Source organism: Argiope bruennichi, chromosome 11, assembly GCF_947563725.1.
Source record: "Argiope bruennichi chromosome 11, qqArgBrue1.1, whole genome shotgun sequence".
Classification (NCBI taxonomy): Eukaryota; Metazoa; Arthropoda; class Arachnida; order Araneae; family Araneidae; genus Argiope; species Argiope bruennichi.
This window is the reverse complement of record NC_079161.1, coordinates 90,760,230-90,781,340: the sequence shown is the minus strand read 5'-3', so window position 1 is coordinate 90,781,340 and position 21,111 is coordinate 90,760,230. Positions and strand designations below refer to the sequence as shown.

The following is a 21,111-nucleotide window of genomic DNA, read 5'->3' as shown; positions in this document are numbered from 1 at the left end:
GTTTCTTTCACATTATATAACACAGAAATAATATTTACAAAATTTTAAAAAGAAACTTTTTATTGGCACCAATTTTAGTAATGGTGCATTAATTTCAATTTCAATTATAATATTTTTTTTAATTAGGTGTCAGTAACTAGCTGTTGTTTATCATATTACTACTATTAATTTAATTACGTCAACCACTTTATTGGATTACAATTTAACACAAAAATTAATTATTTAATATTGGTATTAAGTTGAAAAACAATTGTATAAAATTGTAAAACTTGATCAGTTAGCTTACCTATTGGTCAGATTAACAGGCGAATAAAATTGGTCCAATTTTAAAAATTTGGGACTTTGCCAAACTTTTACTTTCCGATATCTCAAAAAAAAAAGTTGAAGGGCAGATGACTGATGATGTATCTGAGTTTTGATGTGAAATAGAAGTGGCATGTTGGAGTTGAAGAAACAATGGCTTTGTTTCACAAATTATTTTAAATATATAGATTGAGTAAATTTACTAAAAAAATATTTAAGACAGTTTAAATTATACTATGAAGTAGAATTTTTCTATGTCTAAGACTATTTTAGAACAAAATAAATTCGTAAATATCCACCCCTTACGACGGAATCTTATAGAAGTTTCAGTTAATTATTTCGATTGGTTACTGTTTCTTTACATTACCATAGTACTTTCATAAATTCGCCCATTTCATGAACATAGCTTATGTTAAATTAATTTAGTTATCATAATGTTCTTCTCATTCAAAATTTTGATTTCCTCGAATATAAATGTTTGTCTGCTATCGCGTGTTGCATAAAGGTTATTACCGAATTCAAACAGTTACTCGATATCTAAATTATTTATTTTATCCGTTTAATCTTTAACTTTCTTTTAATAAGTACATCGCGTTTTCGGACGGAGGCAAATATTGCTTTTATTGCTTTCGTTAACTGATTAAAAATATATTTTTTGAAATCAATGAGCCTAATAATTATATTTATGAGTATTTATTCATTATGAATATTTAGTAATTACCTGTCTGTTAAATAATCGTCTTATTCTGCGTTTATGTGTGTTCAGTAATTTAATCTTAATTTATTTAATTACGTTTTTAAGCAATAAATACATGTTGGATCTGTAAAAACTTTATTTTCGCAAATAGATTTTACTATTCTAAATTCTTTTCATTTCAATATAATAGCAAAAAGAAAAAAATGGACAAAGACAAACGACTTTTTCAAAAACATGAAAATGATAGTTAGGCGCATTGCCAAAAAGTGAACAATATTATTCAAACATGACATATTTGCAGACGACATTTTTTTTTAACAATCAAATGTTTTTCAAATCGTGTTTTTCTTTTTTATGAACCGCTTTAATGAGAAAATAAAATTTACTCATTACACTTTTTAATCTTATTATTATTTAATCTATAACTAATATATTTTCGACATTCAAATTGAATTTTCCGATTATTTTCAAGCAGTGTAATTATTTTGCCATTTTGAGATTAGTTACAAAATAGAAAGATGTTTGTCATCTAACATCTAAACTTTCAATTCATGTTTGGAATTTATCCAACAAATTCGTTTCATTAAAAATACTGAAAATAAAATTTTATATAATAATCAAGTTCTTAATTGGCAAAATTATTCTAAAAATTTCTTTACTTTGTAATAAAAAAATTCTCTTAGTTTAAAAATGCATTTCAATAGAAATTTCAATTTATATATGATAAGGAATGTAAAAAAATATATTTCAAAAATTGTAATTAAAAATTATTGCTAGTATTTTTATCTTGTTTCAAATCAAAAAAGGATTTTTTTAAAACTGTTATTTATTTTGAAGTGATATTGAGATTTTCTTGCCACAACTATCTACATTCTTCTTATGTAGATAGACCAATTCTTAAAATTGAAAGAGAATTTGAACTTTTAGTCAGTTATATTTAATCGTCTGTTTTTATTTTATTTTATCTTATATATTTATTTTCATTCGCAGCGATGAAGTACATACAATAAATATATTTAATACTTTTGCATAGCGAGTGAATATTAATTCAGTTTCTAAAAAAAAGAAAAGTATCGGCATAAAATATATTTAAATATTTTGAATATTTTATCAAAATTAAAGAAAAAATTTACAAATAAATCGATATCACTGATAAACTAATTTTCTAAGTTCTAAATTGAAGTAAAATTGTTTTTTGTGTAACAATATTTTCTAAACTTATTGAAAAAATACTAACATTTAGATTAGTTTTTAATGAATATTCTAATTAGAGTTTTTGAATTAGAATTTAGATAGTTTATAGAGTTTTAGTTTAGAATTCTAATAAAATTTTATATTTAGATCTCTCCCTTTTAATTAATTCCTATATTCAAGAAGTGCTACTGCCACTCAAGGAGCAACGACATTCAAAATATCTTCTCTGCAGAGCATTCTGAGCGATTTTTTTTTTTTTTTTTTTTTTTTTTTTTTTTTGTGCATTTGTACAAGTTGAATGTTTCAATTTACAGATTTCCAGTCTATGAGCACTATCATTTTAAATTTATATGCATATATTTTTTATTTGTGATTTTAAAGAAAAATATCAGATTTAAGTATGATATTTTTTTAAAAAATGGAATAAAAATTTTGCTTACTGGCAATCTTTTTCAAAAAGTTTTGAGCCATCACTACATGAATAAAACTTGCCCTGGGGAAAAAAAGCAATGACGTCATTTATGAATATATAAAATACACTTTAAAAAAAGGTTAAAAATAACACAGAAGAAAAATGAAGGAAATATAGAATTTATATAGTATCATTATACAGACTGGTTTTGACCAGATTCATTTTTAAATTAATAAAGTTAAATCACAAGTTGGATTTAACTTTACGACTCGTCTATCAAATATCTGAGAACTTGCATATCATTGAATCATGCAACATTTAGAGCCTTAATTCTAGATAATTTAACAGTTCTTTGTGCCCGATTTTACTTTCTCATAAAAGAAGTTACAAAGAGGAAATACAGCAACCGTAAAAAAAAAAATTCGAATTCGAGATTTTGAAGAATTTTCATGCTCCAGAAATTTTCAAGCACTTCCACCCCCCCCCCCAAATGAATTTTTGGAATATGTCAATTTATCTGCCCCCGCACAAGATTATTCAAAACCGCTTTCAGCTAGATGGATTAAATTTGGTATACAGACTTAACACAAAATTTTTTCTCCCTGATATTTTGAATGAAATAAATCTCGAGGACACCTGCCAACCCGACTGGCAGAATATAAATTAATTCGATAACTACAAAACGAAGATAGCTAGATGTATACAATTTGGTATATATATTTAATATTTAAAGGGTAGAACATTGTCAAATTTGGAACTATTTCCGGAAGGGGCTAACCGTCTGTTGTAACATATAAAGCGATAAACTCAAAAACGTAATAACTTAAATATATGAAATCTGGCACGAGATTTTGTGACAATAGTTATAGTTCTATAACAAACTCTAGTTTCAATAAGACGGATAAAATATGTTCCAATATACATATTCAGTGTTATAATGCTTGTTTATTAATTGTCTATTTGCGATTAATTGCGAAAACAATCGCCAAAGGTAGGCGCCCTTAGGCCCTTTTATAACTATTATTCACCAACGGTTGTTGTTGTTTCTAATGACACTTGTCATAGACAAATCCACTGACGAAGCCAGCAATTTTAAACCGAGAGAGCGTCTCTTGTTTTTCAATAGCGCCATCTAGGGTCAAGAGCACGTCCTAGCTAGTCACAATCTTTTTTATGGGGCGGACTTCATTCACAGATCGTAATTTAGACCTGAATCAAAGAAAGAACTCTGAACTAGTACCCCCGTGGCATTTCTCTCGATATGGAGGATTTTGTGACCACGATAGATTTATACGTGTGCCAGTCACCACATACACGGGGAGTCTTCGGTCTGCGAGGTTCGAACTCACAACCCAAGGGATGTGAATCCAACGCCTTTCCAACCAGGCTATCCCGGCCTTTCACCAACGGTAATCTGTTAGTAATACATAATTATATTTATTAGAACATAGGAAAATGTCTCCGAGAAATTATTTCCGCTGGTATGCAATTTCTTTGATATATTAGATGCTGATTTCGATATGTATATATTGATTTCGGTCTGATATATTATCATCCTCAATACTTTATCGATATTTTTTTTGAACTGTTAATATCGATGGACTAGAACTGACCTAATTAAACTTATCGACAATTTTCCCTTAAGAGTACAACGAACATGTGAAAAAATGAACTAAAACTGGGATTATTTTAATTTTTATCTTTATGAATATTTCGATTGTGAGTAATCGCTTGCAAAAATAATTATTTTTATATCTTTTTTCGCTTGCTCAAGGTTAGAGTTTTTTTAAAATTGATATTAGGATACCAATCTCATTTGTTTACATTTAGATAGCTGCAATATGACACAAAATCGTTTTCTTTCGAGTGGTGGAGTTTTAAAATACTCCACTCGCGTCTCATTTTTAATTATAAACCTGAAACTTTTCTATTATGCTGTATAAATATATAATGATATAATATTGAATGAACAGGTTATTTATGAATTTTAGAATTTTTTTTTTATTGAAGATCTCTTGCAATATTACTTCATCGATTTTTTTTTAAAAAAATAAATAACTCAAGTTTTGAAGTGAAAAATATATTTTCGAAAAAGTTAAACATGTAAAATATGGTTTAGAGTTAAAATATCTATCTAAAAATCTTTAAAAAAATATTTATATTCTATTTTAATGTGCATGGAACAGTTAGAAGTTTTAAAATATTCTAATACATTTTTTTTTCATTTTTTTTACCAAAAAAGGAAAACTTTAGTAATAAATATTGCTGAATCTTTTTTACAGCATTAGACTGATAATATATTAGCCATGAAAATTTCAAAACAATATCTCAGAAAATGATACATTTTGGTTTCAACATCCATTGTACCTTTAATCTGATTTAAGTAATATTTTAATGCCAACTCACAAAGTTATCTTTGATTGCTGTGAAAATTATATATTTTCCTCGAGAAGGAAAAATTTAATTATTTAATTACGAATAAAACACATGATCTGCATCAATCTGATTTAAACCGGATAAAACAGGCTCAGATTAGTTACTTCCATTTTGTTCATTCATCGTGTAACGGCATTGTTTATTTACATCCAAAAACTCAAATACAAAAAAATACCGATTCTTCTGATCGAAATTCTATTGGCTATTCTTTTAAAAAAAATTTCTAAAAAACATAAGTTCTGTTTTAAAATGATATTTTTTCCCTAATAAATTTTTTCAACAGTAATAACCACGGTTTCTCCAGTAATAATAATAATATCTTCTTACCTTGAACAACTGAACTCCAATGACACCAAACATGAAATTGAGTAAAAATGTAACTAACATGATGTTACCGATGGTTTTGACGGCAACAATGACGCACTGAACAACATGCTGCAATTGAAATAGAAAATATTAACAAAAAAGTAAACATTATTATGAGAGGAATTTCTGAATAGGAAATAAATTCAAAAATTCCGTAAACACAAAATATACACTGAGCACATACGAATATAAACAGAATAAAAATCATGAATTTTAAGTAATGAAATTCAAATATGAAATTTTGAGTTTCTGTACCAATATTCGTAATGGACAAATATTATAAACATTATTAATATACAGGTTGTTTATAATTAAAGTTCCACTGTGAAACTGTCATAAAAGGTGAACTACTGGACTAAATGTTATCAAATTTTTTAATAGTTTAAAGGAGGACATGGGAATTTCTTTTCTGGCAAAAAAGTTCAAAAACTCAGCACCAGGGGAGAAATGGCATTGTATGCAATATTGTTAAGCAAAATAGACCAAAAAGAAAGACATCGGTTTAAATTGTGTTTTATTGTTTCTAAAACGTGTTACAAAGCATGATCAATGTCGAGTCCACCATTTCCTAAAACCAAGTTAAATCGCATTACTGCATTCTCAACAGTAGTCTTAGCATATCAGGAGGAATGTCACGCACACGTCGATGTATCGCATTTTTCAGTTCCGCCAAATTTTCAAATTATCACCATAAACAGTGCTTTGAGTTAACCTTCATTGAACATGTTTTGCAAACACATTTCAGAAATGAATAAACACATTTTAAACCAATGTCTTCATGTCTTATTTTGTTTAGCAATATTGCATACAGCGCTATTTCTCCCCTGATGGTGAGCTTTTGAATTTTTTTGGTGGAAAAAGAAATTCCCATGACTTTCTTTAAATTATTATACAGTTTGATAACATTTGGTCTAGCAGTTTTTCTTTTACGACCATTTCAAAGTGAAACTTTAATTATAACCACCCTGTATTATAGCTATATCACTTGGTTATAATATTTCAATTCTTATAACCCCAAACCCTAAATATTATAAAAACAAAGCGATGTCATCAAAAGTTTTAAGAATCTAGTAACTTTTTAAGTTGTTGTAAGCATAGAATGAGTGATATGGTTGTCGGAATAAGTTTCAGAATAAACATTTGAAGGGAGTGTCAAGGAGTACTTGAATTCAAGGTTCTTTACCTCCGGACATAATCGGTGAAGAGAGAAATAGCATGCCAATGAGATGGCTTAGTAAGGGATTGTGCTTAAATAAAAAATGATTTACTTAGTTAGCAATATATTACTAATAAATCGGACAGAAATGAAGAAAAAAGAAGATAGATTTTACATGAATGTTTTGTAGCGAACAAGCAGTTTTTTTGCTGCAGAAGTGCTGGATTTATAATTGAGTTTCCAAGTGAAATAAGAAGCTTAGTGATTTAAAGTTTTCTAAAAAACTGTTTTTGTTTCTGTGTTAAAACACCTTATTTTCATTGCTCTTGCTGAAATTTTTAAGAAAATTTTGACCACAGAAAAACTATTGATATTTCAAAACAACAACATACATATAGGTATAAAAGTTTTTGTGCAATAAAGTTTTGCTATGGATTTAAGACTTTTTGGATTAAATTTTTTTTAAACAAAATTTCCTGAGTTATTGCTATTTAAAACAATGGCTTCAAGTATCCAGGCTTTTCCATTAATAGATATTGCATCTACTTATAAATTTTATTAAGAGATGTAAAGAAAGGATAAATCTTACTTTTAAACCTTTAGCACGATTAATAGCTCTAAGGGGACGTAAAACTCTGAGCACTCGAAGAATCTTCACTACTGAAATAGCACCATTGCTGAAAAGGAATTATACTTTTAGTCAATTCATTTTCAAAAACATGTTTAACAATTCTAGCCACTTGCGTATTAACTGCATATTAATGATTAATCTAAAAAATTCACCATAGATTTTATGCTATTACATTGTCTAAATTCACCAGTGTCATGCAGTTAATAAACAAGCACTCAATTCGAAATATCAAGAAATTTTTATACTATATTGTTACGAACCTATAATATTGCTACCCGGCACGAATAGAGTCATCGTAAGAAAGACCGTTGTACGATCGGTCCTGTACGTGCTGAGATCAATGAACTTAGAGCTTGGCGACAGACTTGGCGAGCATTTGGCGGCTTGGCGATAAATTTGGCGAGTTCGGCGACTAAATGGATAGTACCGGAAAGTTCGAGAACTTTCAAGATCCATCCACTAACAACCGAGATGCAGCCAGGTACTCCCTGATTGGTCAGAAGATTCTAGCCCCGCCTCCTGTAACTATAAAAGACGGGCGCTCAGTAGCTACTGGTGGTAGTTGTTGTGTGGATCGTCCGAAGTCGTCGTGTGTATCGTCAGAAGAAGTCGTCGAGTGGATCGTCAGAAGACGTGAGTGAGAGGAGTCGGAGTCGCCGACAAATAAGAGGCCTTGGAGGATTAGACAGCAAGAAAGCTGCTGAACTAATGAACTATAGCAATTAAATGCGCTGCGTCATTACGATTTACTGGCGGTATTTGCAGTAGAAAAATAATTTTGTAACAATATTATTATTAATTATGACAAATTATATTTAATTGTCTATTATAGACGTTTATTAAAGAATAAAGGTAAAGCTTAACATTACTATCGAGGATTCGTAACTTTTTGAAAAATGACTGGCTGAAACAACATAAAATATAATTTTCTCATCATTTAAAGCATTTATCCAATTAGAATAATATGCATATCTTTAACGGGGAAGTATTTAAAAGTATATAAAATACACGAATAAAAATTCGGACTTACTCGAAGCCAAAGGATATGAGAGATACGGACACCACAAGGATATCTAGATTGTTAAAAGCACTTCGGCAAAAAGAGCCTTTGTGTAGGATGAGACCAAACGTGATAGCCTGGAACAAGAAACACAGCGAATTATATCATTCAAAAGGTTTATAAGGCTAATTATATTTCATACGGAAGGTGATGATACTTACTTTCAATGTGATTTCTACGGTGAAAACGGTTGTAAAAAACATGTCAAATTTATTCAAAATCTGAAAATAAAAATAAAAATAAAAAAAAATAATAATGCAATATATCTGTGCTTCGGTGAAATGATCAAGATCCACTTATAGATTAATTATTTTGGGAAAATTAGAAAATTTGCCCATTTAAGTAGTTTTCTTATGTAGTTGACAGTGTCTCAGATCTAATTAACACACATTAATTAGCGAAAATTGTAACAAAAAAAAACTCATGCACATTAGCAAAGTTCTTAAGAAATAGAAAAAATATATATAATTTGTAGTGCACTTTAAATATACACTAAAATTAAAAATAAACATCAAAGACCCGGTATTTTATTATTTAAAAAAAAAACTTTATGAACACTCAAACTAACTGATCATTTAAAAACGGATCGGAACGAGCTGTGATCTCAAACCGAAAAAAAGTAATGTCAAACATCCAATTAAAACTAAAAATTAAAAATGCTAAAAGAAAATGTTAACTATAACTGCAACTGATCCATGACAGGAGAATTAATTGAAATAAATATAAAATAATAAAAGTTGCAGACCTCAGCTCATTGGTCTTTATTACAATGTAACTTAAAATAACGTAAATAAAACGCAAAGTTTTTGATTACATAACTAATTTTTATTAGATAGTTTAATATTTATTAATTAGTTTTAATCACATATCGATAAATAAGTTGCTTCAAACATAAAAAAATCACTCTCTGATTTGTTTGCTTGACGCCAAAACAAATTTGGGATTTGCACATTATATAATGATGCAAGTAACTGAAGTGAGAATACTTTTAAACTCCCCTCAGCATTACAGCTGGCGTTAGATAATTATATTATAGATTTTATTCAAATATAATGTACAAAGAATATACATTTTTTTTTGCAAGATTTAACTCTTTAGTATCAAAAGTACTAATAAGAACGTTTAAAATCTACAGCTTGCGTATATCTACAAAGAGATAGCATTTCGTTAATGGAATATAAAAAATAATTATGCTAAATAGAATATCAAATGGCAAATGAAATTTGCTAGTTTTCATAATACATTAGAAATTTCAGAATTATTATTTAAAATGCATAAATTTTTTCCACGCTACTCAAGATTCAGTAGTTTTTTTCTAATCAGTTAGAGGTAGGCACATATTTCGAGATGGAAAAATTGTTCCAAATGATCGAAAGAATTATATTCCATTTTGTTCGAGTCATTGAAAACAATTCAGAAATTTTTTTACAAAATCTATATTGTTTATAATTTCCCGATTATATTACTCTTGACAATCTAAAGTTTTTTTTTAAGACATCCATATTTTTCCTGCTAAAATCGAATGAATTATAATTATTTGAATGTAACTGTTTTAAAGGACTTTATATCATCCCAAAGATGGCACATTACCAAAGAAAAGCACGGCTCTTACCCGAAGATGTTTTTGATTAGCCTAAAATAAAGGAATCCGTAGCTTCGTTAGTTTTGGTCGCAGAAAATTGAAGCGCTTTGTTTTAAAGATAAGTGTATCTAAAATATTTCATTAAATATGACTACATAAAAAACGAAATTGTGTAAAAATTAAGAAATTAATTTGTTTTGGAACAGAGCGTTTTCTTTTCTAACTGAAAATATATGCCCTTTTCTAACGATTTAAAAATTTGTTAATTGGGCAATGATTGGAGTGGATACATGGTTTTTCTCATAATGTAATAGAAATTCCCCAAATTCTCCCTATTTAGTAGAAATTACCAGGTTTCTCTTTCCAAAAATGTCTAAATATTTCCTTCATTCAGACATTTGGATTTTAGAAAGCTAAATAATTCTTTAGAAATTCACGAATTAATATTTTTTTACAGATAAGGACGTGGCAAAAAAGAAGGAAATTTCGACAAGTACGGTATGAAAAATTTTAAAAACTCGTTGCAATTTCTACATTTTTTATAAAAATAAATCAATTTTGATAATTTTATTCTTGTAAATCTTTTTGACTTTAAAAAAATGTATACTTAGAAAGTTGCTTTTAGTTTTAAAAAAATGATGAAAAATTGTTAATATATAAATTTCTGTATATCGAATCTTTACTTCTTCCTGACATTGAATCTTCAAGGTCAATGTCAGGAAGGTCGATCAAGCATATTTATGCAATAAAAAAAAACCCTAAGAATTAAATGGTTTGGACTTAGGGCAATTGTAAATTTTATATATTACTTTTTAAAAACTTTTCTTACTTTCATTATGTTTGCATTAATCTGTATATATTTCAGAGACATTATACAGAATATCCATCTCTCTAGAATTTAAATATTTTCTTATTTCTATCTTAAAATATTTTGATTAATCATTATGGAATTTTTAAAATTTCATAAACAGAAACTAAATTTTATTGGCAACATTTGATGCTTTGTTTTAAAAAGAGGACATAGAAATAGATACATTTTGTAAATATTTTGAACCAACTTTAACACTGAATGTTAATTATGAAATAAGGAGCACTTTTTCATTACCTCAACAGCAACAGCTGTATAAATCTTGGCCCGAAATATCAAATTATTTTTATTGCAGAAGTTGTAGCGAATTGTGATGCGCGAGGATAGAACCTGGGACCTTGTGGTTCTCAGCCGAGTAACATGACCATTATACAAAAGCAATTGCTCGTGTAGCGTAGCTGTTAACTGGCTTATAAGCTTTCCAGCGAATCTGACATAAAATTTGCACATTTTATTGCTGAAGTTAAACAGATATAATTGGAGCTTTTGATTCAAATTTTAGAGGCTGTTGTTTTAATTGAAAAGTCATTAAAATCCCTTCCCAAGTTTCAATAATAGAAACATAAGGTCTAAATAGAAGTTTTTTACGAATAAAACCATTGTTGCTTGGATACTATGATATGTAAAACCTCTCAACAAGCAGATATAACCAAAGTTAGTCAGTCAATTACCTTATTCCTAGGGGTATCTGAGCTGAGTGGATCTTCTGCAGCCAACATGGCGCTGCTGATGAGAATGCACGCCAGCACTATGTTGCCAAACAAACTGTGGTTGATCACCCGATGGCAAAACACTCGGAAGCTGAAACGATTGACATGAAGTTATCTATCTTTTGACAAAATGCAATTCTGTGAAGAATCACTCATTAGCTTTTCCAATATAAGGTGTAAAAATGTTTTAATTAAAATATAAAAATTCTTTGGATTGTTACAACTGACCTATATTTCTAAACTATCAACTTAATTCTGATTGTATATCAATTTGAACCTAATCATGACCTATAGTCAGGGTTCGATTTCTCGCCAAGTACGATAAAATCACATCAACCGTCCGAAAACGAGTTAAAAAATCCGCCGATCTTGAATGATTATAAGAACGATTACAAAAAGCATTTCGGATTGAAATATGAAATTAACAAGGTTATATTTGGCGAGAAATCGCTCCCAAGTAATTCAGCTTTGGCAATCGAACATTAACTATAATATATATATATATATATATATATATATATATATATATATATATATATATATATATATATATATATATATATATATAATAAAAAGAACATTTGGTAAGTGACATTTTAGAAACGAACTTGTATTAAACTGTCTCGTTTCAATTTGTCCGCATGCAATTTATATCAAATTATTTTCAGTTTACAACATGTAAATATATGGTATAAAAGCCTAGTACAGAAAATTTCAAATAGCGAATAAAATGTTACTGTACTATCTCCTGTTTTAATAAATAAAAATGGTATCATAAAGCGTTATTTAAACTACTTTGAATCAGACTTGCAAACTATAAAAAGAAAGTCATAAACAAATACCACAATATAAGATAATAAAGGATATTACATTCAACTATCTACTGATATCAAATAATTTAAAATAAATGTCAAATTTTCGTTCTGTAATAAATCAAATCGTTTATAGCGTTTAAGAAAATGTCTGATTATATTATTCACAACACAGTAAAAAGATTGTTTAAATACTATCCGGTATTAAAATAAAATATAACCTAAAGGCATTCATTTTTTAATCTAAGCATTTATACTCTTAAAGAATATACTCTTAAGAATTTTTTCAAACTTGATAATAATATAAAAAGAACAGAGACGAAATAGGCAGAAAAATTGAAGCAAAGATAACAAAATCTTTCAAATTTTCAATAAATATCAATTAAAGGTGATAGGGAGATATTTTACTATCGCTTACAATTTTAGCATGAGTCAGAAAATTGTTTTTTGCCCTTATTATGTTCTTAAAGATAGACAAACTCTCTAGAACGATTTAAGAATTTTTTTAAACATAATAATAATAAAAAGAACAGAGACAACATAGGCAGAAGAATTGAAGCAAAGATACCAGTAAAATCTTTCATTCAAGATACTTGGTAAAATGAGTCAGAAAATTGTCGTTTACTAAAGAATACGTACTCGTAAATGGTTTAACTGGTAGAAAGAGATAGACGCTCATTTCAATCTCTCTGCACTTTCTTGAGGCGTTAAATCTCCCTTGTGATTTGCAACAATATGTTGCTCGAATTCTGAACTTGTATATATCAACTCATATATAAGGTTTAGAAATGGAACCGATTGAAATCTAAAAGATCTTCTGCGAAATTACTGATGCGCGTGCTCGAGCATGAGCGTATACGAAGAGTGTCTGATTGAATGACTCACTGCAAATCCTTAAGAAGCTTGTTAATCATCTTTTGCAGTCTCATGTTTCAGGTGGATATCTGGAAGTACTGAATTCGTGCAACAATATATACTTTCCAAATCTTAATAAGAAAGCCACCTCACGCAAGAGCAGGTGACGACTACATCGAACATCTCCTTCTACAGACCAAAGGCAACAGTTCCAACCACACGTTTTATAACAAATTATTATTTTGGTTTCCTCTATTACCTTTAATACATTAGATAGGCATTTTCTGAATATCCTACATATTATTTGTGAATACTCTGTAAGTCAGAACGAGAAAGATACCTCATGGAAGAGCAGGATTTTATTGACTGAATCGAACATCTCCTTCCGCAGCCCAAAGGTGACATTTCCTAACATATATTCTACAAGAAAATATTATTTTGTTTTCCTCTATCACTTTTAACACATTAAATAGATATTTTCTGGTTTGGTTTGGTTATATTAACGTCCCGTTTGAAGCAGCACTAGGGCTATTTTGGGACGGACATCTTAATTTTGAACCGCGGTCAGATGACGAGGACGACACCTGAGCTGGCACCTCCCCACACCACACCAGCAGGAGGACGTTTGGTCATGACGGATTTAACGTGCAACAGACCCCCTTACACGACGGTTCTTCGGTGGAATCGGGTCACGAACCTGGAACCCTCCGGTTCCGAAGCCGAGACCTTACCACCGGGCCACTGCGGCCCCATAGATGTTTTCTGAGTACCCAAAATATTATTTGTAAAATTCCACAATTCAGAAAGTTTGAAATAAAATATCAGAATGCTAGTCAATACAAATATCAGGTGATTTTGATGCGATGGCTATGGCTGAAGTTCTCTCTGGTTACAGAGTTTCTTTATGTAGGTGCTTGAATGCATTAAAGTGCCCAAGAAAACCAGCAATGAAATAGGAAAATGTTTTGTAAAATCGCTTTTTTAATGACTATTATTCAAATATACTTCCAGCAATCTTAATATGCACGAAATTCAATTAAATTGATACTATTTAACTGCAGAAGTATGAATATGTTACATACCATATTCTCAGGACATTATTCCCAAATCAAGCGAGAAATATTCACTCACCAATTCGTTGGCGAAAAGATGAAGAACGAGCTGTAAGGAGGGATGGGAACGATTTTATTGGGTATGGCGTCTAATTCGGACATTCTGCGGGGTCTGGCTCCTTGGGAGCCTACTCTTGACTCCGTTTCTTCACACTCTTCGTCTTCCATACCTTCCTCCTCCTCGCCTTCTTCCTCTTCTCCTAAGTATGGAACACAGATAAAGATTAGAATACAAAAGTAAAATAATATTATAATTAAAAGATAATACGCTTCGCAGTGGATAGTATAATATTGCTGTAACCTATTTGAATAATTTTGAGTGAAAGAAATTATAAATCGTTTAGTGTTCCATATGCAAGGGTAAGTCATATCACCGACTCTCCGACAAGCTTGAAAGCACACGGATAATAAATACTGAATGAACGGACCTCTGTAGCAGCAACACTGGTGGCAACTGGGATTGAGTCATAAGGGCAATCACAGGCCACGGTACAACCCTTCCCTAAGGAAGTATGTCCCATCATCGATGGGATGATCCAGACCCCCACCTTTTCATGTACCTTCTAGGGTGGCGAGATTCAACCACCATGCCGGAAGCATCTCAACCTCATTTCGAGGTGCCCCCCTGGGGGTAAGTAAAAATGTAAAGGGACTTCTGCAATTTCTCTTTCCAGGGTTTGGTAATACTACTAGTATCCAAGGCTGAATTAGTGTAATTGGCAATACTTCTTTGCAACAACTTATTCCTGCGTTAGTCATTGGAGTATAGCAGACCTTTAAAAATGGCAATTCCATTGTTGATGCGCACCAAGCAGGAAATGAGGGCAGTGTTTCGCTTTTTGTGTGAGGAAAGTGTTAAAACGGCAGAAATTATTTTTCGAATGTAAGCTGACTGTTGTTTATCTCGAAACAAGAACTACAAATGATTAAATTGCTTCAAGCAGGGAAGAACTTCTTTATGTGATGACGGAAGATCAGGCAGGCCATCGACGTCAACCACCGAGGACAATTTGAAAGTCCTTGAGGGTATGGCGAAGCAAGCAGACGAATCAAATAAGGTGAAATTTCCAGTAATTTACATATCAGTCATGGTGCAGAGTATTCCATCTTACAAGGTACGACAATAGGCACAACAGCCGAAACAATGAAGGAGTTGGGATTCGAAGTGCAGGAACACACGCCATACAATCCAGACCTGGTTTCAAGTGATTTTCATGTGTTTGGATCATTGAAGAAAGAGATAAAGGGAAGAAGATTTGCAACTGACGAAGAAGTCTTTGATGCAGTGCAGAATTGGTTATAGATACAACCGGAAATTTTTTTCAAGATAAAATTAAAAGAAAAAAAACTTGTGAAACGTTGGAGAAAGTGCGTTGAAGTCCAGGGTGGTTATGCAGAAAAATAATGTATGGAAATTTTTCTATCATTAGAATAAATGATAGAAAATTTCTCATACATTAGTCATCTTTTCTCAAATGTCCCTTTACTTTTGACTCTCCGTTTCATCTTGTATATCGTCCTTAAAATATCCTATCTCTACAAGGGAGGGCTCAGAATGGAACAAGGAAAAGCCAAGGAGTCAACATAACGAGAACAATAAACACTTGTGTCATTAATGGTAATACCACAAATGACAATACAAGTAATAAATTTCCATGAAACAGTCCTTTTCTTGTTTGTTCCAAGAATGCTACATCTTAAAATAAAATTTAAAATCTTTAACCAGCTCATTGTATCAGTTTTTGCCAAGAGAATAAATAAATAGTTTAAATTCCTAAAGACTTGTCATCTTCGTACTCGAGTCTTATTTCTCTGTCTAAAATACAATTTGCTTGAATAATACTATGAAATATACTTGAATGTATATTATAAGCCATGATAATACAAACGAAACAATGGTAACACTTAATTAAATAAATTTAACGATGTTGTTTCAATTACTAAACAAAAATACTTCTACATGAAATAACACATAGCTTTTCCCTTAAAATTATATAATTATATAAATGGATTTGTAAAATAAAAATTCATATCCAATGTATTTTTGAAGAGGTAATATTGATTTATATAAACCTTTTCTGTATTACCGCTCAGCTCTTAAAATTGAACATTAATTTATACTTTTTATAAGCAATTCACTTCATTTTCTATTAAGTAAATTCCTCTGAAACATTTTTCAGTGAAGTAAGTCTAAGATTCTAAGACGAAGCAATTGCACAATTTTGGGTTAAATCTAAGATTCTAATTAAATACAGGAATAAAAAATCAATAGCGTCTGAAGAAAGCGCCACGACAATTCTGTGTATAAAAATAAGTTATTGTCTGCTCCTTTTGCTGGTTTTGATATCTTTATCACGTTTATCTTAACTCTAATGTATTTTTCAATGCTTTAAGCGACACATTTGTAGGCCAAAAGTTAAATGCTGCAAGTTTAATTAGATTTATATGCTACCTTAAAATTAGATACAAAATTAATTATGCAATTACTGCAAATTTAGCAATGACGGCAAAAATTAGATGCTACATTTTACTCGAGATTTCTGACGTACTAATTAAAAAATTATCTTAATAAAGCTCTGTTTTGAAATTCTAAAACAAAAATTATTGCTATAAACATAATATTTGAAAACTGATTAACAGTAGAAAAATAATTCATTTAAAAAAAAAAGAAAGCAATCTCACCTTTCTCCTCATCTGTATTAATTCGAATTTCTACTTGATTCTGAAAAAAAAAAGAATTAGCAAAAATCGTTTTACTCAAAAATAATTAATAATACTATGAAGACCATTTCATTATTATAAAATAAGATAGACATTATTTTTTTAAATAAATACTTGAACTAAATATTCACTCATTAATTTCTAAAAGATTTCATTTCTATATTATCATAATAAAATCGAATGCACGTCATAATTCTCTAAGTTGAATTCCAAAACTTTGAATCTTTATAAAAGCTCAAAATATGAATTTTATATAGTCGTTTGCCAAGTATATTTACATGTACTTGCAATCAGCCATTTTATAAATCCACTTTGCCCCCTCGAATCGTTTTTACATTCCATTCTTTAAAGATTATTTTACCCCAGTTGCCAACACATACATTTGAAATGTAATAACAAACCAAAATTTTAATTGATGTTCGTATTTTTATTTGCATCAGATTTGGGAAGTACATCTAAATTAAGTTTCTTTGGCTACAAATTTAAAAAATTAAAAAGTTTCATATAAATGTCAAATCAAATATAAAATTTTTTTGGCATTTTTTACTATCGTCGCATTTATAAAATCCAAATAAATTGAGAATATTATTTTATAGAGTTTTTATTTCCATAAGACAGTTTTTTTAAAGTGTAATTAAAAGATTTGAAACATTAATTATTGAGTGTACATATAAAAAAATGTTTGTAAAAATACCATCTATAATCCTTTATAAAGCAAAACTTAAAATTATAATTAATTTATGAAAAGAAATAAAATTTTCAAATATTAATAGTTTTAATAGGAAAAAAAAACAATTAATAAGATTTACCGAAAATTAATTTATCAGAACTACAATACTCATAGAGAGGTCAATAATATAATTAAAATATATCGTACCATTTTATCCGTAGCAAACCTGCAAGAAAAATAATTAATATTAATAAAATGAATATTAACTGACACATATATGAAAATAGTGTGAAAAAACTAAAATTTAACATAGAAGCATAATAAAAAGTTACACAAATAGAATAAATTTGATAAAAGCAGTTTTAAAAGCACTTTTTTTTATTTAAGTACTAAAAAGCCGAATTTTTAAAATTTTTAAATGATTTCTATTTTTAGCTTTTAATTTATGATTCTTTACTATAAACATAATGAAAATTTGAAAACAAATTTTCACAACTTCATCACCAGATGGCCTCATTCGTATGAAACCAAAATTTAACTGTATCAGTTCATAAACTTATATTTAATTCTGAGAATATTACAATAGTGTATTTTCATCGAGAAAACGCAAGTGAGCAAAATTTGAGAACCCTAGTATTTTGGAAATGATTGAAAAATCAGTTACAACATTGCATCATTATAAGCATGAAGGAAAACAAATAAAAGTGCATACGAACACTGACCCCACATGATTCATCTGAACTCCATCCATCTTGAACATTTCGCTCTTTCTGCGGTTTCTCTTGCACATCTCATCATCAAGCTCTTCTTGGCTTCCCTTCTCCCCTTCACCTTCTCCACCCTCAGGAACTACCTCCCCACCTTCTTCCTCCTCCTCTTCTTCCTGCACATTTAATCAAAATTGAGATGAACAAAAACCATGTACAGATTTGACAACCGCCAAATTTATGTGAAAAATTTGGTCTGCCTTCATCTTGTCTTTAAAAATTGCATTTAATTATATCAAATACAATAAAGTGCACAAAAAAGTATTTAATATGAAATCAACCATTGCGAGTATAAATCCAGTAACTAAAATACTGAAAAGTATTATAGCAAACTAAACTTGGAAATAATTAAATATTCAAAAAAAATTAAAACAAATTATAAGGAAATAAAATTCATAGTACTAAAATTTTTAACCTTTAAATGCCCTAAGTTTCAAATCAAATTTACAGGACTTTTATTACAAATTTGATACAGGACTCGAATTGTATACTTGCAATTGTTTTGTTTTAAATATTTGGCTGTATGTATGTTGCCATTGCATAATGCTCCTTTGAACGAAAGTTAAAAAAATAAACGTTAGTTGACAAAATTGTTCAAATAATACGACATTTTGTATTCTTGTCGTCTTGAACAAGTGACATATTTTTAGAAAAAGTTTAGCGAAATAAATCTTTGACACATTTCACTTTTCTGAAAAATAAAAATACTTTTGAAGCAGCCGATTATCTCATTTTTACAATAATATAATTATTTTTTGCAAGGGTCTGTTTTGTTTAAAGAATTGATACTTGCTTTTTCGAAATAAATATATAAAATATTATTGTAATTTTTTTGTTATTTTCCCTCAATTCTGACAACTACAATGAGCACATTAATATTTTTTAATTTGGAAAATCAGGTTTCTAAGGGTTAAAATTTAAAATAATTTTCAAATTAAAAATTCTAGTAAAAATCTTAAAAATTCCTATTGTATTGAGCATTTGCTAACCATGAAAAACAAAACGCATTAAAAGAATGAAATTACTTTATTTAGACCCTCTCTCTCTAAACTTCCACACCACATCAGCGAAAGGACGATTGGCCTATGACATCAGATTTGTTGTGCACACGACTCGCATATACGACGAATCTTTTTAGTAGAATCGAGTTTTGAACCTAGATCTTCCGGCATCGAAGCCAAGGACTTAACATTAGAAAATATATTATCTTTTACAAATAACTTGTTCCTGCATGCCTGACTTGATATTGTTACAAACCTGTAATTTTGCTTCCCAGCACGACGAGTGTCATCGTAAGAAAGACCGTTGTACGATCTGTCCTGTGTGTGCTGAGCGGGTGCCGCGTCAATGAACTCGGAGCTTGGTGACTAACTTGGCGACTTTGCGATAAATTTGGCGACTTTGGCGACTAAATGGATAATACCGGAAAGTTCGAGAAGTTTCACGATCCATCCAGTAATAACCGAGATACACCCAGGTACGCCCTGATTGGTCTGAAGATTCTAGCTCCGCCTCCCGCAACTATAAAAGACGAGCACTCTGAAGCTTCCAGTCGACTTTGGATTTTGCTTCATTTCTTCATTTCTTCTATCACCACAGGAGACGTATCCAGTCCATGTTAAGTTATCTGAAGCCAGGTCATCTCAACTTTGCTAGGTTGGAGGTAGCCCATCTCGGGCGGGAACTCCTTTAATCGTTGCTATTTCAGGCTACGAGGAAGTCGTGTGTATCGTCAGAAGTGGTGTGTGAGAGTAGTCGGAGTCGCCGACACGTAGAGAAACTGGAGGATTAGACAGCAAGCAAGCTGCTGAACTAGCAATTAAATGCGCTGCGTTATTACAATTGATTAGCGGTATTTGTAGTAGAAAAATTTGGTAACAATATTAAAGCTTGCAAATGGCATCCTACAGAAAAAATATCATAAAAGAAAATATTAATAGAAATAAAAAGGAATCCAAACCTTTTCAACTCCCGTTAAACTGTCGGCATCAGCCAGATTGTCCACAGCGATAGCCAAGAAGACGTTTAGGAGAATATCTGATTTTTAGTCAAGGATTCATTTAAGTGTATCATCATACCAGGCATTAGTACCATTACTTTCCTAAAGAGATTTCAACATCAGCATGATAAACGCATCATAAAAGTTTTTCCATTAAGAAAAGATCGATTGCAGCTCAAATTCTTTGAAAGAATTTATGAATATTATCATTATACAGAATTTGGAGTCAAAGCACGAACTTCTGGATTTTTTAAATTTTGAACCTGAATAAAAATCTGAATAGTTTAAGGTAAAATGAAAATTTCTATTGGATCTTTATTGTACTATGATGCCTCTTAAGACTTCCGGACTCAGGAATTGATTAAATATGTGAGAAATCATCCATGCGTAGATGTATAAATTGACTTACGCTATTTATAATAGTATGACCTATCTTTGCATAGCACTTTTTTACTTTCTGTTGTTGTTGTTGTTTCTTATGGCACTTGCCATGGACAAGCCCGCTGTTACGAAGACAGCGATTTTAAGCTGGAAGGGGAGCGTCTCTTGTTTCTATAGTAGCGCCAACTAGGGCCAAGAGTACGACTTTGCTACTCACGCATCACTCATTCGCTTGCACAACCCCTTTTCACAGGAGGGCACATTCACACATCTCACAGATAGAACAACGGAAGAACAACCATGCCCAAACCGCGACTCGAACCCGGGATGCCCAGATTACGGGGAAGACGCGCTACCCCTATGCCAGGACACCGGCTTT

General features: G+C 30.4%; 1 protein-coding gene across 2 annotated transcripts in view; it reads right to left on the bottom strand.

The window, feature by feature from the left end:
• The window catches only part of LOC129956888 (muscle calcium channel subunit alpha-1-like), a 239,297-nt gene that overhangs the window by 54,352 nt on the left and 163,834 nt on the right, over window positions 1-21,111 (bottom strand). For both annotated transcript variants that reach the window (XM_056068900.1, XM_056068901.1), the window contains exons 16-26: window positions 20,313-20,389; window positions 18,308-18,468; window positions 17,793-17,811; window positions 16,877-16,916; window positions 14,214-14,394; window positions 11,377-11,506; window positions 8,417-8,476; window positions 8,226-8,332; window positions 7,154-7,241; window positions 5,370-5,477; window positions 2,635-2,687 (exon numbers count right to left, since the gene is read on the bottom strand). In XM_056068900.1, coding sequence (XP_055924875.1) covers window positions 2,635-2,687; window positions 5,370-5,477; window positions 7,154-7,241; window positions 8,226-8,332; window positions 8,417-8,476; window positions 11,377-11,506; window positions 14,214-14,394; window positions 16,877-16,916; window positions 17,793-17,811; window positions 18,308-18,468; window positions 20,313-20,389 — 1,024 coding nt within the window. The remainder of the gene's footprint in view (window positions 1-2,634; window positions 2,688-5,369; window positions 5,478-7,153; window positions 7,242-8,225; window positions 8,333-8,416; window positions 8,477-11,376; window positions 11,507-14,213; window positions 14,395-16,876; window positions 16,917-17,792; window positions 17,812-18,307; window positions 18,469-20,312; window positions 20,390-21,111) is intronic.